The sequence below is a fragment of the Rhinichthys klamathensis genome, unplaced genomic scaffold (genome assembly GCF_029890125.1).
Source record: "Rhinichthys klamathensis goyatoka isolate OS25496 unplaced genomic scaffold, OSU_Roscu_1.1 h1tg000309l_1, whole genome shotgun sequence".
NCBI lineage: Eukaryota > Metazoa > Chordata > Actinopteri > Cypriniformes > Leuciscidae > Rhinichthys > Rhinichthys klamathensis.
Window position 1 is genome coordinate 997536 of NW_026606827.1, and position 27063 is coordinate 1024598.

Consider the following 27063-nt stretch of genomic DNA (forward strand, 5'->3'; position numbering starts at 1 on the left):
CAGACACTGTGTAAGAAGATATTAAACTTATTGAATGACTACTTGTATCCAGTTGTGTGTCATACATCCCTCAGTCCCTAGAAATCAGCTTAACATTGAAGAAATAAAAGCCCTCACCTGTATGCCTTTCTTCTGTGGAAAAGTTTTTCCCCATACAATGAAAGTCAATGGGGTCCAATGTTGTTTGGACCCCATTCAATTTCATCATATGGACAAAAACAGTTAAAACATTCTTCTATATATTTTCTTTTGTGTTCCGGAGTAGAAAGTAAGTTAGGTTTGGATCAATATGAGTAAAAAGATCTCAAGAAGCTCATTGTGTTGTTTGGTCCAACATATTCATAACATGCAAATGTTAGTTTGTTCAGTAAATAAAATCATACTAAAATTGAATGCCTGGTTTGAAACAGTACATGAAAATAAAGCTGGTGTTGGGGAGTTCTGGCAAAAGCACAAAACAATTCTCAGTAGAGTTCCCCTCTCCATTTAAAGTTTAAACTGATCACGATCTTATCTTATAATTGAACAGTTGACCTTCCCAAAGCGGACACTGCAAGACATAAAACTTCTGTCATTGTGAACAAACAGAAACACTCAGAATCTAAACCTTTGTTTAGTTGGAGCTTTGATAGCTTGACTGAACTACATCATCTAGGATAGCCGCATATTGAAAACACATCTGATTTACATATTTTCTCATATCCACCTCAAGATTTTATGGTTGGAATTTTCGATTAAACACCTTTGGACTGGAACACCAAGGATGAATCCCATTCGAGAGAAATGCCTTTCTCTCTCCAGCGCTGCAGCCGGAAAATTGTTTTGATACCAGAATTTCAATGCCAATTTATGAGCTATTTTATCACCCTGCCAGTAGTGATTTAGGCTGCCCTGAAAGTGCCACATTGAGGCTAACTGATATTTAGCACTGATGACTTCGAGGACATATACCCCCGGTTTCACAGACAAGGTTTAAGCTAGTCTTAGACTAAAATGCATGTTTGAGATGTTTTTACTGAAAGCAACTTTCATTGACATATCTTAAAATATGTCAGTTCCATTGTTTTGTCTCGAGATGCACATCAGTAATGTTTTTTTCTAAGGCACGTTTATAAAAGCTACTTAAATGCCCTAATTAAACTAAGGCTTAATCCTGGCTTAATCTAAGCCCTGTCTGTGAAACCCAGGCATTGAGGGCTAAAACTTAAATATAAATTAATTACATCCAAATATATTTATTAAAATGTATAATACTATTTAAAAAATACATATATTATATAATTTATTAAATAAACTACACTACCTTTCAAAAGTTCGGGTCAATAAGTTTCTTTAAAGAAATTATTCATTTTAATTTAGCAAGGATGCATTAAAGAGACAGTAAATGCATTTACATTGTTACAAAATATTTCTATTTTAAATAAATGATCTTTTTAACTTTCTATTCATCAAATACTGACAAAAAGTATCAGTTTCCACAAAAAATGTAAGCAGCACAACTGTTTTCAACTGTGATGAGAAGAAATGTTTCTTGTGCACAAAGCAGCATATTAGAATGATTTCTGAAGGATCATGTGACACTGAAGACTGAGTAATGATGCTGATGAAAATTCAGCTTTGTCAAAGGAATAAATTAGATTTAAAAAAAATGCTGAAAAGAAAAGCTTTAAATAAATAAATAAATGCAGCCTTGGTGAACATAAGAGTCTTACAAAAACATTTTAAAAACGTACGGACCTCAAACTTTTGAACGTTAGTTTGTAAAGTTTGTATATATATAAAAATAAAGGTATAGCATTCAGTGAACAGTGATTTAAATGTGATTATCTGTATTACACAAGCATTATAATGTACTATAAACAAGGGCAGGTCAACAAGAAAAGATGCAGGTTTCCATAAGGGTACCACACCAGGTTAAAAAAAAAAAAAAAAAACATTATGTAGTGCACTCTCAGGTGCTGTCAAGAGCCCATCAAAAAAAGACCACAAGCAGTAATATAATATAATATGGAACTACTAAAATGAATTAAAAAAATAATATGGAGACTCCTCGGTGGTCATTTCAATGAAACCTAATTTAAAAAAAAATCACTTTCAAAGATTAAAAAACCCTCTAGAAATACAAAGCAATTAAAGCTCTGAAATGCATTTCCCTCAGTTATTTAGTTATTTATCCACTAATTGGTATTTAACTAAGAAACAATGCAGAATTTATTCTATTTTTGACTAAAATAATTTCAATGCATGAAACAAGGTAGTATACACCAAACTTTAATTTGTACTTAGTCATTACATTATAAGGCAGTTGGAAGTTGTTGTAAGATTTCAAACCTTTTAAATCAAGTTTAGGTTGACTTTATGCATTCTTTTAAAAATGATATTTGTAGGAATCTAATATTCTGTATAAGTCGCAGTGATGCTGTAGCCTATCCAAGGGCACTGGGGCAGCATGCAGGCTAAATATGTAACCTACATGTTTACAGCCAACAGAATGTAAATGTCATTGTTACATTGGACTTTTAAGGCAGAAATGGCAGACAGGCCAAACTTAAATGTGAAAACATCCACACATTTTTAATTCAATATGACTCTAATACTCCAAACAACAATTCCTTACAGCCCTCAAGGTGATAAATGTGTCACAGAATGGATATTTGTATGTGCCAAGACAACTTAAGTCTCAATTTATACAGTCTACAAACCATATTTCAATTGATCCTCTGTTAGACAATGAGAGTCATTAGTGCTGAATTTCTGTGGTTTTAGAGGTTTACGATCCCTTTGTGCTTCTGATCATTGATTCCATCATGGCCCATTGCTCCTTTGTGACCTGGCAAATAAAATCAAGGTAAACATATAATAAATAAAGTAATGAAAACTCCCCATTGTAAATATCGGATTGATTGAGTTAAAAAAAAAAAATCACCTCCTTCAGACCATTGAACTCCCCAGCCATGGAGACATATTCACCACCATCCATTCGAATGATCTAAGGACAGAGGAGCTGTTAAAGCAGGAAATTTGTCTTTCACTGTGAAAAACATACTAGCTTCCCTGTCAGGGCTCCTCAACTTTATAAGTAGAGCCATTACAGTATGCACCAGACTATATAATTTCATATTGATCTCTGGAGCACTACTCCAACTCCCCCCCCCCTAATTATTCACAAAATGTCCTCTGCTATCTATCACAGAGTGAAAGCAAAGAGAGGTGTAGGTTGTGCCCTTGTCTCCGTTTGGCTGTAAATGGAGAGGCCCTGTGGGGAAGACTCTAGGTGAGCTCTTGCCCAGAGAGGCGAAGCACTTTTCACGCAAGGTCATCGAACTCACCGCTCCTGATACCCAGCTGGCGTAGTCGCTGCAGAGGTAGGTGGCAAGGTTGGCGATCTCTCCAGGAGTGCCCAGACGACCCACGGGTATCTTTTCGATTAGCGACTTCTCAAACAGGCCAGTGGGATCCAGTCTGCTAAATGCACCCTTCAGAAAGATACTGGGAGAGTTATTATAATGTTTGAAAAACTAAAGCTTTAAAGATAAAAATGATCCAAACTGGACTGAGTCAGTGAGTTGAACTGCACTGTAAAAACACTTAACTCATTATTTTGTGTTATCTTTTTGCATGGTTTTTTTTTAGTTTAACTAACTTATTTCGATAAGTTGAGGACAAGAAAACGTAAAATTTCTTGTTGTCTGGACAATCTAGTTATCTCTACACAAAAAAATAAAGTTGAAATAACTAAATTGCTAAAAAAAATTTACAGTGTAGAGAACTGAATCAGTCTGATTTGTGAACAAATCATTCAGACTGGTTTTCATTGAAGAGATCCGACCAGAAAGCATTCACAAATTCACTCTACACACCAAGGGATGGACAACATTTTCAGAGAAGAAGAACTTAAAACATGCACACTACCTTGGTTTTGATTGGTCCTGGTTGAATAACGTTAAATCTCATGCCGTATCTGCCCCACTCAGCAGCCAGAGACCTGTAGGTAGATACAATCAGCCTTTACACATGAAAATGAAAATTTGGGATGAAAATTTTGACCGATAACCGATAATTCTTTATATTTGAAAGGCGATAACCAAAATATTGGCCAAATTTTTATTTAATTTTTGAGAGCCTGATTACAAAAAACAAAAGTCTCACCATTCAATTTTTTTTAATGATTTATTTTTTTAATTAAATGCAAGTCAATTGATTCAGACAAACAGCTTCTTATGGAATCAAGATTATATCTGTTAAAAAGCATGATATATAAATAAGTGTCATGGTGCTTATACTATGCAGTATCATCCTGAAATGAGATATGCTTGGTTTAATTGAGCTCCTCATTCAAGTCTTCAAAAAAAGTAACAAAAAATGTTTTATTTGAAGTAAATCCTGTTATAGAACTAAACATTTAAGCAGAGATGATTTTATTAATAAGCTACTGATCTAAATCATCAGGTATACAGTAGTGTGCTGTCCACCTCCAGTGGTGTAGTCTACGTGATACGCAGGTATACGCCGTATACCCACTAGAAAATGTCAAGGATTTCCGTGTATACGCCGCCGCTCCCACCACGCGCATCACGCGCTGTGCGTAGGGCACCAAGTGCTGAGGGGGCACCAAAAATAGCCTAATGAAAAACCAATCATCAAACTTTTTGTTATAATCAGATTCAGCGCGTTCTTCCTCTTCATTCCGCAGCGGCGCCGAGCAGAGACAGAGAGCACGTCAGAAACACAGGACAGGGTGTGTGTGTGTTCGTGTGTGTTCTTTTGAGCCTCATTGGTCTGTCACTGCTCGTCAATGTCAGAATATTTGAGATGACCAATCAAATCAAAGTAGGCGGGCTTTATGTTCACAGACGCTGAGCGCGAATTTTAACAGTGCAACTCGACGCTTCATGTGTACGGGCAAGTGCGAGATAAGATGTAAGTAGCTAAACAACTTTATTTGACAGTTTTTTTAGGTCATAAATGTTAAACGAATGACAAAAAATAATTATGCAAACTAATATAGTTTTGTCTAATTTCGCCATTTTTAACTGAAAATAGGCCTATGTAACATGTAGCCTAGTGTAATAGTTTAGGCTACTGTCATTGTGAGGGGACAAGAAACATGAACAAAGCCGTTTTCATCATGTTAGGCACAGGATTTATAATGAATGTGTACATATTGAGAATAAAATACAAATTGTAACCTTTAGTAAATTAAAAAAGCCAACTTTAGGAGGGGAAGAGACAGGGCAAGATAAAAACAAAGAGAAAAAGAGTGTGATGCTGATGAGGAGAGAAAAATAATCAGCTGCCCACTGACATGGTTTTAAAGCTGTTGTTATCGAATTTTTTTTCTTTTTTCGCCTTCACAACATCTTAAAATGCACATCTGTAGTTCAGAAAAATCCAAAATTTCCCCCGAACACCCCTAACTAACCTGCCTCAAATTCGGGATCCCAGTGATTATAAAACCATGCCAATGCATGGTAATGAAACTAGTTAATAGTAAGCATTAGACCCTAATCTAAAGTGTTACTTTTTAGCTTTTTAATTTTTTTATAAATCATACCCTCATTGGGGGCTTAGCCCCCCTAAATGAAAATACTAAATGAAAATGTTTTTTTTAGGGGGGGCGGGGGGGCATCATAAAGGAATTATGCTTAGGGCACCAAAATGGCTAGCAGCGGCACTGTGTATACCCACTAGGAAATGTCAAAGATCTCCGTATACCCTCTTTAAAAAGCGTGAGGATTCGTAACAAGATCGTTTTGTGAAAGAACTTTCATTCATAAATTCACCCCGCCGCCCGCCCGCCGTGACGTCTGTGTTTGCGCAGCGACACGGATCGAATCGCGGAATCCAGCAACAAATGTAACTTATAAGTTAGCTGTAAAGCGTAACGTCACACAATTTGGCCCTTGATACAATGAATCAAATCTCGATATGTAGTAAGTGTCTATGAATATTAAAGCATGTTCTGCGTGTTTCTGTGAATGAGCGCTCAATGTGTGCTCTACTACACACTGAAGCGCGCGTGACACGTGACGCGTTGTGTTTTCAGCGTCTAGGACATGCACACATTTGAACTTCATCGCAGAGCTTTTATGAGAGTCACATCACAAGAATTTTACCATTTCATTTGATAAAACTATCGTCATTCATTCGTATCATATACACACACTCACAAACTAGTCTTCATGACAACCTGTCAAAATCAAAGTTTTGTATAACTTGATGAAAATATAACAGAAATATAGCCTATTACTATTGCACAGTAGAGTATACTTCAAGTAGGCCTAATAATAATAATAATAATAATAATAATAGTTTATTAAAACACACAGAAGCTCAAATGTCTTTAATTTACAACCCACCAAAATAAAAGTTTGTAGAGAGAAATAAAGTAACTCGAGGGAATTATGAAAGAAATTGCATAGTAAGATGTACTTTTTAAAATAATAATAATCAAATCTATTAAAACATAATTTTAAAGGAATATCACACACGTTTTTAAAAAGTAAATTTTTATTTGTGCTTATAATGTTTAAGTCTTTTAATTGTCAGCTGATAAAACCTGTGCTTCAGGGACCATATTCATATAACATCTAAGGCTAAATGTAGCTCTTTACTGGCTGAGTTAGTTTGGCTGGTATATCACAGTATACTCACTACAAAAAACTAGACTACACCACTGCCTCTCTCTATTGTATTTCCAGCATATTTAACACTCCTTAAGAGGATAGGATCAAGATCCCCATCTTACAATTAAAATGTAAATGAAACATAGCCACTGCACCTTCATTATGATAACATATGCAGCCCTTCAGGAAGATTATTAGAAAGGCATTTGACAGGAGGACCTGATTCTCAAAGGCCTGCCAGAAGGTGAATTACCTAAAAACATGTCTAACGGAGTACATACGTGCACAGCTTCTCCACTCCAGCTTTAGCCGCAGCACTTGGCACAACAAATCCTGAGCCACTCTCAGCGTAGACTGTGGTGATGGCCAGAAAAGCAGCACCTTTATAAATTCAACAGAATTATCAGTTTCTGGTGCTTTAAATGAGATAGATCTATAGGCTGCAGATCACCTGTGACATCATGAGAGGATAATAAAACAGTATGAACAGTTTATAAATAGTTCTATGTGCATCAAGAATCTAATCTTTGTTTTAAATCAACATGAAAATACAAAAAAAAATGAACAAAGTCTTGAAGGTCAGACTTGTTATCAGCAACATAATATCTTTGCACTTAATGGAGTTATTGAACAGTCTGTAATCACCGTGTTCGAGGAAGCAGAAAGAGGTCAGAATAATCAGGTGAGAAGCTGGATGTCTGAATCTGAGCAGCTCATTCAACAAATACACACAAATATGACTGAGGCAATGAAATGGAATTATCTTATCTTGCTAGTTGTCATCTTACCCACACACACACACTTGGGTCTTATCATTGCAAAATATAGTAAATGTACTATAAGGACTAATGATTTCTTAATTTACACATGAGTAATTATGCTGCAGTTTACTGGTCACAGCCAGAAGCTGTTATCTTCACGGAAAACAAAGAGAGCAGAAAATGGCATGAATGCACATAAATTAGCCCATTACAAAAAAAAGCTTGATTAGCAAAACAAATCCCACATTTTGACAACTTTTTTTATGCCACTTTCCAAAAAGCATTGTTCATGGGATCTGCAAGAAGCCACAGGCAACCTCATTACTGCAGAAACATCAAGACAACGGGCAGAAGACAAACGTGGATCATCTGGACAACTTAGTTAGTCACAAACATGTGATGCTGTAAAGTTTTCCACATTTCAATTCCTCACAGTATAACAGAATTGGCCACAATGTAACTTGCAGAACAATAAAAAGATTGTGTTCAGTAAGATTTGTTAATAATTTGTGTGTTTGTCTTATGCTCACCAAGGATGCATTTTTAATAAAAATGACAGTAAAAAATACAGCACAGCGTTCAATACACTAGTTATATTGTGTAATAACTGTTTAATCTATTTTAAAATGCAGTTTATTCCTGTGATGGCAAAGCTGAATTTTCAGCAGCCATTACACAAGTGTCGTGATCCTTATTCAAAAGAACAGCATTTATTTGGAATATAAATCTTTTTTAATGTTATAAATTTCTTTACTTTCAATTTTGATGAACCAAATGCATCCTTGCTGAATAAAAGTATTAATTTCTTTAAATAATAATAATCATTTTACACTACCTTTTAAAAGTTAAAGTAACAACAGGTCGTTTTTTGCTCTCGGGCTCCCCCTACAGTTGGGAAACAGTATTGTCCTCTACTACTGTCGTAAACTGTCATCCTACATGCACGTGCATTTGTTGACAACCATGATAGCCCTGAACACTGTAGGAGGAGGTCACATGCAGGTGTTCTCGCGTGTGTGAAATGTCTTCATCCCAGGTACAGTGGCATATATTTCAGCATGTCATATGAATATAATTTCATGTGTTTTTTTTTTTTTATAACGACAAATGATCGCGTTTACAAGCCAGCGTCATTATAGTAGCCTAGTCTATTGGTTACCGTTTTACTGAATCTATATGATACTTCAATGCAATGTTTGAGTGGTTGATAATAACCATATATCGTCAATATTATAATATCAAGCTACCATAAATGAATCTGCAAATTTTACAAATCGATTTGCATTATAGCTTGAGGCAAGACAAATAAACAAATATCACAGACATGTTAGGTATCCTAAAATATGATTTTATTAATAATCTTCCTCCTTTCTTTGTACATGTTGAGTAGACTACACTTTTTAGGTCAAACATTTGCTATTGGCATTTCATCGATTGCAAAGTTCAAATCAGAACGAGAATACTATCGCGATAGCTAACCATCAAAAACTAGAATATCGTTTACTAGCTACCAGATTGATAATTCGCTATTACTCTAGCGAATTAGAGAGGTTAGAGAGAGGCATTCTTTTTTCGATGGGGGGTTCGATGCTCCCTGCACACGCAAGGTCTCTCGCTCGCTTTCTCTCTCTGCCGTCCGCGCGCGTTGCAGCACAGTCTCTGTCTCGCGTGCGCGCTCGCTCTAGATTCCGGGAGATTTGAACTAATTTGCGGTATAACTTGTCGATCACGAGTGGCTCAACAGGTAGAGATCTATAGATAAACTCATCTTTCAGGCATTTGACCGACCGGGTTGACAATTTAGCGTGAGAAACCGGGGGTGTGGCGTGTGAGCGTGTGAAACCAATCAAAAGCGGGTGTCTCACGGCCAATGCGTGAGAGTTGGCAGCTCTGCAATGTTGATCCTCGTTCTGCCTTTAACGCGATCACTTTCTCTTTTTCTCTTTTTGCTTTGCTCCGATAAAACCTTTGCTTTCTTGTTTTTCTGTGCTGCTTCGGCCATGACTATAACATTTGGCTCGCAAGTCCGATTTTAAGGAAGTGGGGGTGGTGGTGGAAGTGACGTATATGCCGTAAAGCAGTCGAATTTTGTAGTTCTCTTTGTTCGCCGGTTACTACCCGAAACCCGAAGTTTAAAAGTACGATTAAAAACGCTACAGACCCCGTCAGGCTATGGCAGACGTGTCATTCAACCTATTGTAAGTCGATGTACCATCATAAGAGACTTGGAAATATATTATGAAGGCTGAAAAGTTACCTGTTGTTACTTTAAGAAATGTTCTGAGTTCTCTATTTATCTCTATTGACATAATCTGTGACATGCTGTCAGTTATCACAGATAATAATAAATAGTAGGCTACAGATTATCAGTGATTTGAGCAGTCTGTAGGATTTATTTGCTTTTACTGCCCTCTAGTGGTTATGTACTCCAAATCAACCACCTCCAACTAACCAATAACCATACATTTATGCATTTGGCAGAAGCTTTTATCCAAAGAGACATTCAGGTGCACATTTTAATCAGTTCACTCATTCCCTGGGAATCAAGCACCATGCTCTACTGTTTGTAACACCATTGCATTCTACAGTGGTTCCAACCCTGGTCATGGGCTATGTCCGAAATCGCCCCCTACCCTTAAATAGGACACTATGAGGGGACAGCCATTTATAGTGGTGTCTGAAACCATAGTGGACATTATCGAGTGCACTCATTCAATCACATAATGCACCGCAATAACGAGTGTACAACTGACACTCAATGGCTGAGAACACCCATAATGCACTGTGAGGGTCGTTTAGAATAAATTCCCACGCCTCACCAGATGATGGCGCCCGCAGCTGAATCATCTACACATTCATTTTCCAAACAAGTGTACAGTGTAATATCATATACAGGTATAAATTCCTTTTTGATTATTAAATTGTTTAATAAAGGTTTAAACATGCTAGTTTACATGACAGAGTTCACATAAATCTTTCAATACTACTGGAGCTGCCAATTTGCCAAGTTTCAAATGATTATTAAACAGCAAGCACAAACTATACAAAAGCAGCAGCCATTCCGACACACTCATGGTGCTTCTCAATATCCCCCCTCGTCTCCTCTCTCCTCCATCCTATGACCCGGAAACCGATCAAGCTCAGCCATCTTGAAGGACATCTCAATTCTCTAATTGCGATCGAGGAGCGAGGAGGCTTCCAGAGGAGTTATGAGCGAGGATGCACAGGTGCATCCTATGCGGAGGTGTTTTATTGACTAAACGTGACGCACGTATAAATCCTCCCCCTTCACATCAGTCACAATTATTTTAATTTATACTTTACCTTTGCAGTTTATATAAACCACACATCTCACATATTTCAACAGGGTATCTTGCTTTATTATTAGTTATATGTAATAACCAAACTTCAACAACATAAGGGCAGATCCTTTGAACGGTGCTGATAACGCTGTGCAGTGACGCTCGAGTGATCAAGTATTCTTCCAATGTATAAAAAAGTTTTCATTCAATTCCTCCGTCTTCATTTTCTTTCCTTGCAGCCTGAGACGCGAGGAAAGGAAATGAGGATGCACAAACAAGATTTGAGAAGCACCCCCAGTGTCCGAATTCACTATATTAGTGGATTAATGTAGGGAATAGTGAATGAGGGTATAGGGGGCGATTTCAAACACAGCTCTGGAGTTCCCCTAGAACTACACATTATAGGGTACGGTTACACGACATGACGACAACAATGTACTAAAACGTTGTTTTCCTCTTGCATTTTTCACGTACAGACGACAACTTTGTCAAAAACTTCCCTGTTCACACGGATCAGTGAAACGCTGTATTATCCCTGCCAGACCAGTAGTTGGTGCATAACATCACCGTTTTTTTCACAAACTCGAGTTTTTGTAGTTTGCACAGAGACGATAACAGTATCGTTTTCAAAAACTTGCCGTTTGAATCTTGTTTTCAAAACTTTGCATTTGCAGGCCCCCAAAACCCTGTCGTCATGAAAATGAACGGCCAAAACGCATAAAAAGTTTTCCGTTTTTAGTTGAAAATGGTGTCGTGTAAATAGGCCCCTTAAATGTCTCCCTAATAAAAAAACTTGTCAGTAAAGATTTAGATGTAAACCTTAGATGTGTCAGATAAGAGAGACATCAAAAATGTGCGGTGCTTGTTGTACTCCAGGGCCAGGGTTGGGAACCACTGGCATACTAAATATAAGCAGATCTTTTTATCATGATTAAAAGTTGAATTACCCTACAACTACTTTGCTACATCTCTATAAAAATAATAATCACCTTTCTCAGCTTTGATGAGGCGTTTCCCGATGTCTAGCGTGACATAGGCAGTGCCGTTCAACACTATGTCAGTGATGGTTCTCCAGGCATTGGGAGACAGCTTCTCTGAAGGAGAGATGAAGTTTCCAGCTGCATTGTTTATCACCACCTGGAAAAACAGAATCCCAATGCATCAGAAGGAGTTTTGTGTGGAATCTATTGTATCATTGCTGTTAAGATGGAGATCTAAACCTACATCAGGCAGGCCGACATCATTGACAAGCTGGTCAACAGCAGCCTCAACTGAAGCAGGGTCTCTAACATTACACTGGACGGCATGGACCTGAAACATCAACACATTTATCAAACTCTTTATCAAGATTTATCAAGTTCTTCACCAAAAACATGGCAATGTTTGCTTAGATGTGAGAGGTACCTTGTTTTCTGTCTGTTGTGAGATTTCCTCTGCTGTTTTCTTCAAAACATCAAGATTTCTGGAAGTGACAACAGGAGACTTAACACGACTATTTGAACATGATTAATCACTCAAATTCAACACGATTTAAGCTTTTGGATTTGCTTGCAGGGTGTGTCAACAATCATTTAGGAACTAGAAGACAAAATTACAGTAAAAACAGTGATCGTGAGAAATATTATTACAATTTAAAAATAACTGGTTTCTATTGTAATATATTTTAAGATGTAATTTATTCATGTAATGGCAAAGCTGAATGTTCAGCAGGCATTACTCCAGTCTTCAGTGTCACATGATCCTTCAGAAATCAGGGAGCCAACTTTTAAAGAAGTTGAAGAAGTCGTCAAGGCTGCTAGAACTAGCTCCACACCAGGCCCGAGTGGAGTGCCGTACGTCGTCTATAAGAGGTGCCCCAGACTCTTGAAGAGGTTATGGAAACTAATCAAGGTCATCTGGAGGAGGGGGAAGGTGGCGCAACAGTGGCGACACGCAGAGGGTGTCTGGATCCCGAAGGAGGAGAACTCAAGTACCATCGAACAGTTAGAGTCATCTCGCTCCTCAGTGTTGAGGGCAAAATTTTCTTTAGTGTTCTTGCCCGACGCCTGACGGAGTTCCTTCTGAGGAACAAGTACATCGATACCTCGGTGCAGAAGGGGGAGTCCCAAAGATGCCAGGATGTATCGAGCATACAGGAGTTGTCACTCAGCTCTTACGTGAGGCACGTGAAGGTAAAGGGGATCTGGGAGTCCTCTGGCTCGACCTCGCCAACGCCTACGGGTCAATCCCTCATAGGCTGGTAGAAGCCGCAGAGGTAGAGTGCAGAGGCCCACTCACCAAGTCAGGCATACGGCAGCCCCCCATAAGAGCATTTATGGATGATCTGACGATGACCAAAACATCGGTTCCGGGGTGCAGATGGATCCTCCAAGGGCTCGAGCACCTCATCAACTGGGCTCGGATGGATTTCAAGCCAGCTAAGTCCAGGTCCCTGGTGGTAAAGAAAGGGAAGGTTACAGACCAGTTCCGCTTCTCACTAGGAGACATCCAGATACCATCTGTCGGAGAAAATCCAGTCAAGAGTCTGGGTAAGATCTACGACTGCACCCTGAAGGACACCGCAGCTCTCCAGACAACCACCAACCAGTTGGTAATCTGGCTGACGGCTGTGGACAAGTCAGGTCTGCCAGGTAAATTTAAAGCCTGCATCTACCAGCACGGCATCCTGCCCCGACTGCTCTGGCCACTGCTGGTCTACGATGTGCCAATTACCACCGTTGAATGCTTTGAGAGGAAAGTCAGCAGTTCCCTGCGGAAGTGGCTAGGCCTACCACGAAGCGTCAGTGACATCGCCTTGTACGGGAGGAAGAACAAGCTAAAATTGCCCTTCAGCAGTCTGAAGGAAGAGTTTATGGTAACCCGATCAAGAGAGGTGCTACTGTATAGAGACTCCAGTGACATCAAGGTCTCTGCGGCAGGCATAGAAGTCAGAACCGGCAGGAAGTGGAAGGCCCAAGAGGCAGTAGATCAGGCTGAATCACGGCTGCGACATAGTGAGCTGATGGGGGCAGTGGCATCTGGACGGGCAGGACTCGGGAGCAATCCAAGACCTCGCTTTAACAAGGCCCAGGGGAAGGAAAGGAGGCAGCAGATTCAAGAGGAGATCCGAGCTGGGGTAGAAGAAGTCCGCTGCAGTAGGTCAGTAGGGATGAGGCAACAGGGAGCATGGACTCGATGGGAGCAGGCGGCAGACCGGAAAATATCGTGGACAGAATTGTGGAAGTCTGAGCCACACCGGATTAAATTCCTGGTTCAGTCTGTCTATGATGTCCTCCCCAGTCCATCCAATCTCTTCCGCTGGGGCCTGGCAGAGACACCACTGTGCCCACTCTGCCAGAGAGGAGGTTCATTAGAGCACATCTTGAGCTGCTGCTCAAAAGCACTGGGAGAGGGGCGCTACCGTTGGCGCCACGACCAAGTACTGAGGGTCATTGCAGAGGTTATCAGCACTGGGATCGCATGCAGTAGATACCAGCAGCCAGCAAGGCAGAACATCGGCTTTTTTAAAGCTGGGGAGAAGCCACACCAGCGCCTGAAGCAATCAGGGGGGCTGCTGGCAACAGTACAGGACTAGCAGCTGAAGGTCGACCTTGGGAAACAGCTCACATTCCCAGAAAACATCGCAGTGACCACACTCAGGCCAGATATTGACCTGGTTTCAGAAATAACAAGGCAAGTGGTCCTGCTGGAGTTGACTGTTCCCTGGGAGGACCGGGTGCAGGAGGCTTTTGAGAGGAAGAGGACCAAGTATGAGGAGCTGGCAGGCGAATGCCGAAGCAGGGGGTGGAGGACCCGATGTAATCCCATCGAGGTTGGGTGCGAAGGATTCGTCGGCCAGTCACTGATTAGGGCCCTCAAGATGCTTGGAGTGGAGGGACTGCACATCAGGAAAGCCGTCAAGAACATCACGGACGCCGCCGAAAAGGCGTCAAGATGGCTATGGATCAAGCGGGGCGATCCGTGGATCTTACAAGCTACTAGGGTCTGATCAACCCTGGCTGGGTCGCCTGGGCGAGGGTGTATGATGTTGTGAGACCCGAAACACCCAATGAACCCAGGATACATCACTGATGATGTGTCTGAGTTGCACCAGAGGTGTATTTCAAGAAAAAAAATAATGTGCTGCTCAAGAAACATTTCTTACTATTATCAATGTTGGAAACAGTTGTGGTGCTTAATACTTTTTTGATGATCAAATGAGAGGGATACCTAACCTGCTGGCTATCACGCATTCTGCTCCCAGTGAAGACAGAGCAGCGGTCATGGCTTTTCCAAGTCCCGTTCCTCCTCCAGTGATAAAGGCCACTTTGTTTTTGAAAGTTCCTGGGAGAAGCATAACACCTTCAGAAGGTGGGAAGAATCTAGCTTGAGGACCGCTCTGGAATAAAGTGTTTGTCCCATTTCCAAACAACTGTTAAAGGATGCAAAGAGGGTAATTTTATTTATTCAGACAGGAATAGCAGCTAGTATAAATAAAAAACTGGGTGAAAGGTCATAAGGACAATGAAAGTATAAAGTACTTACTGCTTAAGCTATGCATTTAAGGAAATATACATTATAATTAATGCAACATGTCTCAAATGTAGCCTTAATCATGTATGAAAGGCATGATTTTTACATTCAGTGTACATCAATTGAAAGAGTTTACTGAGTTTCATTTTACTGCACAAGCTATTTCAATTTTAATCTACTAAAATGAGATTTAAAAACTTATAATTTATAAAACTAAAAGTTCCAGATACAAATGACTTTGTCTTGGCTGCAGCTTATGAGATTTTGAAACTAAATTACAATTTAATGCATGCACAACTAAATAAAATTCTTACTCGTGCTGGTGTGAAACACTTGTTTGGAGTTACTCTATTTAACAAGGCCAGTCCTCTGAGCAGCGCCATAACGTCAAAAAGAAAATATATTTTTAGAGGGAGAATACGTGTTGCAACAAAGTCAAAAGCATACAAATAAACTAGTGAAGTCAGACTCAGTAATGCCTCCGACGCATTGAAATGACTCTACAACTAAAGTCCGAAAATCCTGAATGATATCTTCCGGTTTCCGGTTTGCCGGCTGATCTGAGATCAGTCAAGACAGGCTTTTCATCCAATAGCGTGTCGCTAATGAGCTGACAAACAGATCTCAGATCAGCCATTGGAGACGCACACCTCTAGTTCACTCCTGAGACATAACAAACGAAGCGGCTCTTTTTTGTAAATATCTGTATAAAGTATCGTTTGTATTATTTGACATTTCTGCTAGTATTGTTCGTTTTAACTTAGGCAAAATGTAGAATGTCAATTTGTGTAAGGTGGAAGAAAATATCTCTAGTTAACCAGTCGGTTAGTTGACAGCGCGCCGGGGCTCAAACAATCAGGTAAACAACCGTTTATTTTTACATCAGTGCTGTAAACAAACACTATACGCACACGTATTTGACATATTACGTTATAACTGGTAGTTTATATGGATAGAAAATGACAATAATGTAACTATTTGAGTTATTTTTCTAGCTAGTATTGCTAACAGATATGATGCAGCATTTCATAATCATATCCCATGACACTTTGATGTGAAAAGACTGTAACTTATACTGGATTTATGACAAAACGTTTCATGTATTTATTTACTCTAGTTGCAGATAATTATTAGTAATCATTTTAAGAGAAAGTAGATTTTTGTAATAAACTGCATATCTATCTATCTATCTATCTATCTATCTATCTATAGATTTGTCTTTTGGGCCAACCATCTCTGATCCAGTGAGATGGGGAACCAGCTGGCTGGAATCGCTCCATCGCAGATACTTTCAGTGGACAGTTATTTCTCTGACATCCATGATTATGAATATGACAAAAGTCTGGGCAGTACGCGTTTTTTCAAAGTGGCCCGGGCGAAACATAGAGAAGGATTGGTTGTGGTTAAGGTCTTTGCAATCCAGGACCCCTCTCTGCCCCTGACCAGCTACAAGCAAGAACTGGAGGAGCTGAAAATCAGACTGCACTCCTGTCAGAACTGTCTGCCTTTTCAAAAAGCCACACTTACTGAGAAAGCAGCCATACTATTTCGGCAATATGTCCGGGATAACTTGTATGACCGTATCAGTACACGGCCGTTTCTCAACAACGTGGAGAAGAAGTGGATTGCCTTCCAGATCCTCAATGCCGTGGACCAGGCCCATAAATCTGGTGTGCGTCATGGTGACATTAAAACAGAGAATGTTATGGTGACAAGCTGGAACTGGGTGCTTCTCACAGACTTTGCTAGTTTTAAACCCACATACTTGCCTGAAGACAACCCTGCAGATTTCAACTACTTCTTCGACACGTCCAGGAGGAGAACGTGCTACATTGCTCCGGAGAGATTCGTGGATGGCAGTATGTTTGCCACCGAAAGTGACCAGACAACACCGCTTGTGGATCTCTCCAGCAATAGCCAACGGACCAGGGGAGAACTCAAGCAACCCATGGACATCTTCTCAGCTGGTATCCATTATATATTTTTTTCTGTTTGCTTAAAGCGGGTGCAGTATAATATTATGAAATATTTTTCAAAGACCTTTCTTGTTTCATTTTCTTTTGTTAGGTTGTGTGATTGCAGAATTGTTCACAGAGGGCGTCCCGCTCTTCGACCTCTCACAACTGCTGGCTTACCGTAAAGGACATTTCCAGACTGAACAAGTGCTGATGAAAATTGAGGATCACAGTATTAGAGACCTGGTAGAATTTCTATTCTTTTGAGATTTTAGATATTTTGTATTATTTCACGTTTTAACTTTAGGTTCTACAAACTTATACACTACCATTTTGGAGGTGCTATTTTTAAATGTTTTTTAAATAAGGCATTTATGCTCACCATGGCTGCATTTATTTGATCAAAAATACAGTAAAAGAGTAATATTGTTGTGAAATATTATGACAACTTAAAATGACTGTTTTCTATTTTAATATATTCTAAAATGCAATTTATTTCTGTGATGGTTAAGCTGAATTTTCAGCATTATTACTCAGTCTTCAGTGTCACAAGATCCTTCAGAAATCAATCTAATATTCTGATTTGGTGCTTAAGAACATTTCTTATTATTATCATCAATGCTGAAAGCAGTTGTGCTGCTTAATATTTTTGTGGAAACCATGATCAATTATTTTTCCAGGATTCTTTGATGAATAGGACAGCATTTATTTGAAATAGTCTTTAATGTCACTTTTGATCAATTTAATGCATCTTTTCAGTGTTATTTGAATGTGTTATTTCTATCAAACAAAATCTTACTGACTCTACAATAATTAATAAATAATATATGATACTAGTCAGTACTCTTAATTAGATATTACGTAGTACTCTAAATAATTTCATCCACTTTATGCAGGTGGCACAAATGGTGCAGCGAGAACCGGAAAAGCGCCTGGCGGCTGAAGAATACCTGAAGCAGCAGCGAGGCAAAGCTTTCCCAGAAATCTTCTACACCTTCCTTCAGCCCTACATGGCCCAGTTTGCCAAGGAGACCTTCCAGTCTGCTGACGAAAGGGTGTTGGTGATACGTAAGAACCTGGAGAACATCCTCAATAACCTGTGCAGTGGCGGGCAGACTGGAAAGCAGGAGAAGGCATCTCAGGAGCTTAGTTCATCCAAGGAGCAAGGGCTGGTGGTGCTGGTGTCAGTGATTACATCCTGTCTGCAGACGCTGCGCTTTTGCGACTCCAAACTGGCAGCTCTGGAACTGATCCTTCATCTGGCAGGCCGGCTAAATGTGGCGATTCTGCTGGACAGGATCACACCATATTTGCTGCATTTCTGCAATGACTCGATGCCGCGCGTCAGGGCCGAGGCCGTTCGCACTTTGACTAAAGTGCTGGCGCTGGTTAAGGAGGTTCCTCGCAATGATGTTAATATCTACCCAGAATACATTTTACCTGGGATTGCCCACTTGGCCCAAGATGAAGCAACGATTGTCAGACTTGCTTATGCAGGTATTCTAGTGCTAGAAATCTCTGGAGAAAATTGTCTAAATTGTCTGCCTTTTAAATGTGTAACTGTAATAGTTTTCACAATCCATTAAGTTTCTAGTTTTAAATGAAAAAAATATATATATTTCAATTGGAAATATTTAAGGTTACAGAAGTACAATGGATTATGAAAGAGGTTTCATATTAACTTAAATAGTATATTACATTATATTATTGTTCAAAAGTTTGGGGTCAGTAAGAGTTATTTTTTAAGAAATTTATACTTTTATTCTGCAAGGATGCATTACATTTAACAAAAGTAACAGTAAAGATTTTTATAATGTTACAAAAGCAAATATTTAAAATAAATGCTTTTCTTTTTAACTTTCTATTCATCAAAGAATTCTGAAACAAAATGTACTATTATAATGATATCTGAAGGATCATGTGACACTTAAAGCTGGAGTAATGGCTGCTGCAAACTAGTTTTGCCATCTCAAGAATAAATTACATTTCAAAATATATTAAAATAGAAAAAGAGTTATTTTGATTTATATTTCACAATATTAATGTTTTACTGTGTTTTTGATCAAATAAATGCAGCCTTGGTGAGCATAAGAGACTTATTTCAAAAACATTTAAAAGATCTTACAGACTCTAAACTATTGAACAGTAGTGTATGTTATATTATTATATTATATTTATAGAGAACATAGCTCATTTGGCTGAGACAGCACTGCGTTTTCTGGAGCTGGTGCAGGAGAATAATTTGAGCTCTGAACAAGACCTCAATGGAGAGGACACAGAAGAAACTCTTCACCCCAATGAAAACTATGATTCAGGTAAATGTTTGTCCTTCAATTAAAGCTCACTTTTATGGTAGTTTTGAAACAAGGTTAATTGATATTGTCTATATAGATCCCACTTTATGGACTCAATTAATAAGCAGTTTGCATGAAAAGATTTTTATGCTATCATTAAAACGCTGTGGATATGATCCATCTATTGTCCAAAGAGCTGCAGGCCTTGCATGAGATGGTTCAGCAGAAGGTGGTGACTTTACTGAGCGACCCTGAGAACATCGTCAAACAGACGTTGATGGAGAACGGCATCACGCGCCTCTGCGTGTTCTTCGGCAGACAGAAAGCCAACGATGTCCTCCTCTCCCACATGATCACCTTCCTCAACGACAAGAATGACTGGCACCTCCGTGAAGCTTTCTTTGACAGCATAGTAGGAAAGTTGCCACCACAGCACAGTCGCTTCATATGAAGGCAGTCTCTCGCAACATGGTAACCAAATCTCCTCTCTGCAGGTGTAGCAGCCTATGTGGGCTGGCAGAGTTCCTCCATCCTGAAGCCTCTTCTGCAGCAAGGCCTGAGTGACGCTGAGGAGTTTGTCATTTATAAAGCTCTCAACGCTCTCACTTGCATGTGTCAGCTGGGGCTACTGCAGAAACCTCACATCTACGAGTTCGTCAGTGATATTGGTCAGAAAAACTCTCTTCATTCATAGTCCATTGTATAATGTGCTTCGTAATTATTGTATATCATTTCTTATTTAAAATGTTACTATCCCACAGCACCTTTCTTGTGTCATCCCAATCTGTGGATCCGCTACGGAGCCGTGGGTTTCATCACTGTTGTCGCTCAGCACTTAAACATTGCTGACGTCTACTGCAAACTTATGCCCCATCTCAACCCCTTTATCACTCAGCCGATTATACAGGTGAGGTTACATTAGTGTGGGCTCCGGGTCTAGTGTATCATATTAGTTGTGACTTATTTGCTACACTTCTTGTTTACGCCGAACACAAAAGGTGAGTTTTAAATGAATCTGCTGACCATCCGTTTAATATACACTACAGTGATAAAATTAATTGAGGACTATCATAAAAATAGTTTAATTTGACAGACAAACAGACCAAAATGTAAGTTATTATGGCCTGAAAATTCTTAAACCATTCACCTTTTGTGTTTCACGGAAGAAATGAAAAGTCATACAGATTTGACAGAATTTTCATTTTGATTAAACAATTTTTCTGCCTTTGGACAGATTGATAAGGAGATTGTGTTGCTCAGTGTGCTGAAAGAGCCTGTAAGTCGCTCCATCTTTGACTACGCACTGCGTTCCAAAGACATCGGAAGCCTCTTCAGACACCTGTTACTCCGCCAAAAAAAGCGCAATGGCTCCATCCCAGAATGCCCCATTCCTGAGGATCCTGCAATTGCACAGCTCCTTAAGAAACTTCTCTCACAGGTTAGGAAAATACATTTAAGTTCTATTCTAGTTTTTAATTATTTATTTATTTACATAAATATATAAGGTTGCTACTGTAGTTAGGATTTCTTTGTGATTTGTTTTTTAATTAATGAATAAATACTTTATAGTTTTAGAACTACATTTCTATGAAATAACCATATCCCTGACCCTGACCCGTTTTAGGAACAATAAGTCATGTTTCCCCATGTTACACTTGTATAAATGAGCAGTTATTATGTGTTTTCTTTTAGGGAATGACGGAAGCTGAGGAGGACAAGCTCTTGGCTCTGAAAGACTTCATGCTCAAGTCCAACAAGGCCAAAGCCAACATCATAGACCAGAGCCACCTGAGTGATGGAGCCCTCAGTGGAGTCATTGATCTCGGTACACTGGGCATCACTGGCCGACAGGTGGACCTGATCAAGCCAAAGCAAGAATCTGAAGACAAGAGGGGTGGGTGACAAACTTTCTGCGGTCATTTTTACTGCTACTTCAGTTGAAGATATATACGCTTCTCACGTCGTTAGTTCACCATTTAAAATTAATGCATTATATTTTTTTCGTTTGTTTACAGACTTCATCCCTTCTGCCTCTGGTATATTGTTTAGGTCTCAAACAGCTAATCTCTGTTTGAAGTTAATATCACTCACTTTGACTAACACTTTTACTAGGCTTTGTGTGGCTAGATCAGAGAATTCTTGATAGCTTGCAGATATGATGTGGATAGATGCACTTTTTTTTTTTTTTTTACACTTTTTCCAAATATGATGATCGCTTTGAGAGGGATCCCCTGCCTATAATATAAAAATAGTTATATATTTTTCATGGATAAATACCTATTTAGTTGTAAAAAAAATCAAACTAGGGCTGTCTTTAGAAAATTGAGAAATATTAGCTATATGTATACTATTTTACTGCATTGCAAGCATTATTCTTCTTCACACAATTTTGTATCTAGTGCGAAAAAAAAATTGACTGAAGCTGGGCTTGTAAAACTGCAGCTATAAGAGAGCTATAGTAGGGGGTTTGAAAAATGCTGATTTATTTGCTGAGAGTTAATGATCTCAACATACTGTGTAGTCCCCCTCAGTTCAAGTGTATTTGGGAAGTAACATTTGATTGTTTGCTTCTATGATAATATTCACTTTTTGAACTAATATTAAATTACTTTATTTTTTAAGTACTGCGTCTTTGCGCTGACTAAATCCATTGCCTGATTTCTTTTTCATGTGTCAGTATGCATGTTTACGGTAACTGAGCAGCACAGAGTGTTTTAGAAACCAGAAATGCATAATTTATCAGAACCGCATTTAAAACAGGTCCATTTTGTTTCTCTTGTGACAGCGCGCAAGCATACGAAACAGGACTCCAACTTGAACGAAGAGTGGAAGAGCATGTTTGGTTCTCTGGACCCTCCCAGCTCGACGGCGACTCCCTCGACGGTACCTAATGTTCTAGTTCCGAGCGGTGGTGGGGAACCCAGTGGAACTCTTGCCGGAGAGCGCCTGCGATCTGAGAGTTCCTCACAGACTCTTAACCTCCCTCATGTTCCATCCTCAGCCCAGGTCGACCGCTGAGCCGACAGTGTGCTATCGTCCCTCCCCTCTTCTCTTTCTCTGCCCTCTCTCCCTCTCCTTTCTGCCTCTTCTATCATCCTTTCTTCATCAACACCAATCTAAGTGTGCATTTGTCTGTGTTGAAACTCTGTAGCCTGTAAAGCCTTTCAATCATATCAGTCGTCACCTGATATTTTCCATCATGTTTATTTACTCAAACATGCAGGAATTTTCTCTAGATTAAATACACAGCATGTTGTTCCTCAGTAGTGGTGATAAAGAACTAAAATCTTTATCCTAAACCTCTCCCCGTTGCTCTTCAACCGCAGGTGCCTGAGGCCGGATCTGTGCAGCCCAGGAAAAGCACAGTGCTCCCTAGCATTCAAGTGGTACAGTCCGTAACCGGAGTGTCTACTTACCAGCGGCGCATCACTACGTGCAAGGCTGAGCTGCAACAGCTGGTGCAGCAGAAAAGAGAGCAATGCAACGCAGAGCGCATGGCCAAACAGATGATGGAGAGCGCAGAGTGGGAGAGCAGGCCTCCGCTGCCAGGTACAGCAGTCACGTCTCCACCCCAATATATCATGTGGCTGTCTAGCCTTTGCTTGCTAGATCTCGTACTGAAATCAGTAGCTGCAGCTGACCATTTTGTAACACTTTATTTTTTATTATCAACCCCATACTTTTGAACGGTAATGTATTTGATGCTTTCTCCCTAATTCAGGGTCATTCATTCAAAATCATTTTGTTCTAGTAAAATATGGTTATGATGAAGTATGAACAATATCATAAAGATATTTTAAAAGATACTTGAAAGATACTGCTTTTCAAAAAGGATGGCTTTTCTGTAGTTGTTGAACTACTTTGAATTATGAGTTGCTTGAAGTTTTTCCACTTTGGTAACTGTAGCTGTTGCATTGCAGGGTGGCATCCAAAAGGTCTTCTAGTGGCCCATCTCCACGAGCACAAATCTGCTGTGAACCGAATCCGAGTGTCCGACGAGCACTCCATCTTTGCTACATGCTCCAATGATGGAACTGTAAAGATCTGGGACAGCCAGAAAATGGAGGGCAAGACGACAACCACAAGGTATATAATATCTTAATGTCAGTATTTTGACTCTTTTGGATCTATGCATTTTCAAGGTGGTTGTTTTACTGTTATCTGAACCGGGAAGTTCAGAAGACCTTATTTGACCTGAATTGTTTCAGGTCTGTGCTGACGTATTCTCGGATTGGAGGACATGTAAAAACACTGACCTTTTGTCAGGGGTCACATTACCTTGCTGTTGCATCAGATAATGGTTCCATCCAGCTTCTTGCAGTTGACGCAAACAAGCCACCCAAATCACCCAAAGTCCAGCCCTGTCAGACCAGGTGTGTGCAGGTCATATAAATACTTACTCCACTCTATTTACTCCCATTCCACTTTCTGATTTTGTGTGCTGCCACATATAAGTAAATCAAGACCATCACACTCAGGTCAGTGTCACTCATGCAGTCAGATCAGTGAGCCGCTGAGTCTCTTTCAGGTTCCTGGATCCAAAGGATGAGGGCTGTGTGGTGGACGTACATCACTTTAACTCGGGGGCGCAGACGGTTCTGGCCTACGCCACTGTGAACGGCTTTTTGGTGGGATGGGACCTCCGCAGCAACAGCAACGCTTGGACTCTGCGCCATGATCTGCGCCTGGGTCTCATCACTTCCTTTGCTGTGGATATGCACCAGTGTTGGCTGTGTGTGGGTAAGATAGCTGCATAGCTTACAGTAGTTGATGTTTAGTGGTGCTTGTACTGAAACATCAAGTCAAGTCACTTTTGTTTATATAGCACTTTATACAATACATTGTACATTAGAAATGAGTGCTGATCAAAACCCCAATTAAAGAAGAAAATTCTTTAAGAAAATTATGAAAGCATTAAACTAGGTTTGGATTTATTTTATGTCCTACTTACATAGGCACAAGTAATGGCACAATGGCATGCTGGGATATGCGGTTTCAGCTACCGATTTCCAGCCACTCCCACCCAGCCCGAGCTCGAATCAGACGCCTACTGATGCATCCACTCTACCAGTCCTCTGTCATTGCAGGTGAAAAGTTTACTTGATAATTGAAAATACAGTAAAAACAGTAATATTCTGAAATATCTTTTTTAATATATTTTAATACTTATTCAGCAAAGCTGAATTTTTAGCAGCCATTACTTCAGTCTCACATGATCCTTCAGAAATCATCCTAATAGGCTGATTTGTTGCTCAAGAAACATTTCTTCTTCTTATTATCAATGTTGAAAACAGCTTAATGTTTGTGAAAACTGATTTCTTTTATTCAAGATTCTTTGATGAATAGAAGGTTCAAAAGAAAATAAAACTAAAAACTAAACTAAACTAAACTAAAATAACAATAAACTAATTAAATCTTTTTTAACTAAAGATATATATATATATATCTTATCCCAAGCCTTTGAATGGTATCGTGTGTGTATGCGGTATGTACTGTATCTATATAGATTATAAATATATAATATAGTATGTTCATAAAGATTTTCCTAATTCTCTTCAGCTGTCCAAGGTAACAATGAGGTGTCCATGTGGGATATGGAGACTGGAGACAGGAAGTTTACCCTGTGGGCCAGCTCTGCACCTCCGCTTTCAGAGATGCAGGTAGTTGCATGTTGTCTCTCCATCACAAAACAAAAATAATAAGTAAATTCATCCAAGTTACCAGCTGTCATCATTCTGGACTCTGTTGTCCTCCACAGCCCTCTCCTCACAGTGTACATGGGATATACTGCAGCCCTGCCGATGGCAACCCTCTCCTACTTACAGCTGGATCAGACATGAGAATCAGGTGTGCCTAATTAGTTAAGCTAATCACTGTTGATTTGTTAAAAGATATTGGAAAAAGGGATTCAGAAGACTTTCCTTTGGAACGCCCCTACAAATGGCCTCCCCTTCCTGAAGTGCCCTTCAAGGGTGCAAAATGCTGTTTTTTATGTATTTTTGGCCATCTATGATTGAAAAAAGTAAAATAAACCAATAAAAAAAAAAAAAATCAATTTCAACTCCAGACATTACTTCCTCCATATAGTCATTAAATATTTCCAAAGCTCAGTTGAATTTGTTTTCAAGGGTATCTTCATACATAAACAGCTGCTTTTCGGATATAGTTAAATGTTTGACATCCCAAGGTTCTGAGGGCATATGGACAAATATTGAATTTTGTAAATATAAAAAAATCAACAAAAATTTAAAATCTATTAATTTAAATGTGTTCTAAATGACATCTACAGGTTTTGGGATTTGGCCTACCCTGAGAGGTCATACATCGTCGCAGGCGGTGCTAATGACTCTCTTCACTGCCCTTCTGTGTTCTACAATCGCAAGATCATAGAAGGAACAGAAGTAGTACAGGTCTGAAGCTCATTTCCATCAGATTTTTGGTTTCTGCATGCTTATATTGATCTGATCTTCACTTCTGCCTCCCTTCAACCTCACCAGGAGATCCACAGTAAGCAGAAGAGCGGATCCACCGAGGACACGCCTCGCCGTGGACCAGAATCCCTACCCGTGGGCCACCACGACATCATTACTGATATTGCGACGTTCCAGACCACCCAGGGCTTTATAGTCACCTCCTCTAGAGATGGCATTGTCAAAGTCTGGAAGTGAGAGACACACTGTGCCAAGATGGGATGACATTGTTTGTATGGACGTCCAATCAAGTGCAATGTAAATTTAAATATAATGCCAATTAATATAATTCAGTCATTTAGGATCAAATCCACTTTAATAGTAACTATATAAAACAGTGTAAGCCTGCAGTTTGTGTGTGAACAGTTTTCTTTGTGTTTTGTTCTTTTGTGCAACTGCTTCATGCTGATATCAAGGTCATACAATATGGCCACACTGTAGAAAACAGGATGTGGTATAGCTTATTTGCAGTCTGTTTCACACAATAGTTACACTTATAGTGTTATTTCTGCACAGCTATGTAAACACCTAGTTTTCTTTCAAGGCCTGAATGCAAGACATGGAATGAAACTTCCATTGTAATCACTGTGTAATATTACTGAATAAATGTGACGAGAAATGTGTATTTGCTTGGTGTTTTTGCTGAAAAACATTGTAGCACAGCATATTTAGCCTTGTTTAAAGTGAACATGAAAAATCTAAATTGACTCATGGATTCCCATTGAATAAATTCCAATAAAGTCCAACTCTACTTTTTTTATTTTGGAAAACCTGGTTTCACTCAAACATGTAAAGGGGGTTGCGAGCAGTTTTTTTTACAATTTTTAAAGATGCACAGACTTCAATTTTTGTTTTGTTTTATTTAGTATCAAAAAAATTTATTCCACATTATTTGTGCTGTCACAGAACTTCTTCACTAATAGGCCATGAGACGGGACCCCAAATTTGGGCTACCGATACCATTTTGAGGGATTCAATTTCTTTTTGATTTTCATGAAGGTACACATCTCTAGTGTTGGAAAATGTGTGATAGCATCCGATCCATGGTAGCTTTCATTAGAAATCAACACTTATATCATCCTACCTCAAGGTAAGGTGTTCAGTGACTACAAGAGAGAAAAATGTATGCTTTTATGGTTTAAA

General features: G+C 39.4%; 2 protein-coding genes across 5 annotated transcripts; one reads left to right on the forward strand and one right to left on the reverse strand.

The window, feature by feature from the left end:
• Positions 1–2198: 2198 nt before the first annotated feature.
• decr1 (2,4-dienoyl CoA reductase 1, mitochondrial) lies at positions 2199–15683 on the reverse strand. Its single transcript, XM_056270903.1, has 10 exons — positions 15516–15683; positions 14904–15100; positions 12094–12151; positions 11914–12000; positions 11679–11826; positions 6908–7007; positions 3913–3985; positions 3330–3476; positions 2927–2989; positions 2199–2830 (listed from the first exon to the last, which is right to left on the reverse strand). Exons 1-10 carry the CDS (start codon positions 15582–15584, stop codon positions 2771–2773), a joined length of 1002 nt encoding a protein of 333 aa, XP_056126878.1. The 5' UTR covers positions 15585–15683; the 3' UTR covers positions 2199–2770.
• A 132-nt stretch (positions 15684–15815) lies between these two features.
• Positions 15816–26543, forward strand: pik3r4 (phosphoinositide-3-kinase, regulatory subunit 4). 4 transcript variants are annotated; one of them, XM_056270899.1, is made up of 21 exons: positions 15816–16060; positions 16414–17168; positions 17269–17402; positions 18053–18653; positions 19337–19471; positions 19645–19864; positions 19943–20118; positions 20212–20357; positions 20685–20888; positions 21143–21344; positions 21466–21486; positions 22236–22456; positions 22777–22999; positions 23371–23536; positions 23659–23823; positions 23979–24190; positions 24406–24537; positions 25010–25110; positions 25209–25297; positions 25740–25860; positions 25948–26543. In XM_056270899.1, exons 2-21 carry the CDS (start codon positions 16451–16453, stop codon positions 26116–26118), a joined length of 4158 nt encoding a protein of 1385 aa, XP_056126874.1. In that variant the 5' UTR covers positions 15816–16060; positions 16414–16450; the 3' UTR covers positions 26119–26543. The 4 variants fall into 4 exon arrangements, with proteins under 4 accessions (XP_056126874.1, XP_056126876.1, XP_056126875.1 ...); XM_056270901.1 differs by having other exon boundaries at positions 22236–22333; XM_056270900.1 differs by lacking the exon at positions 21466–21486.
• Positions 26544–27063: the final 520 nt, after the last annotated feature.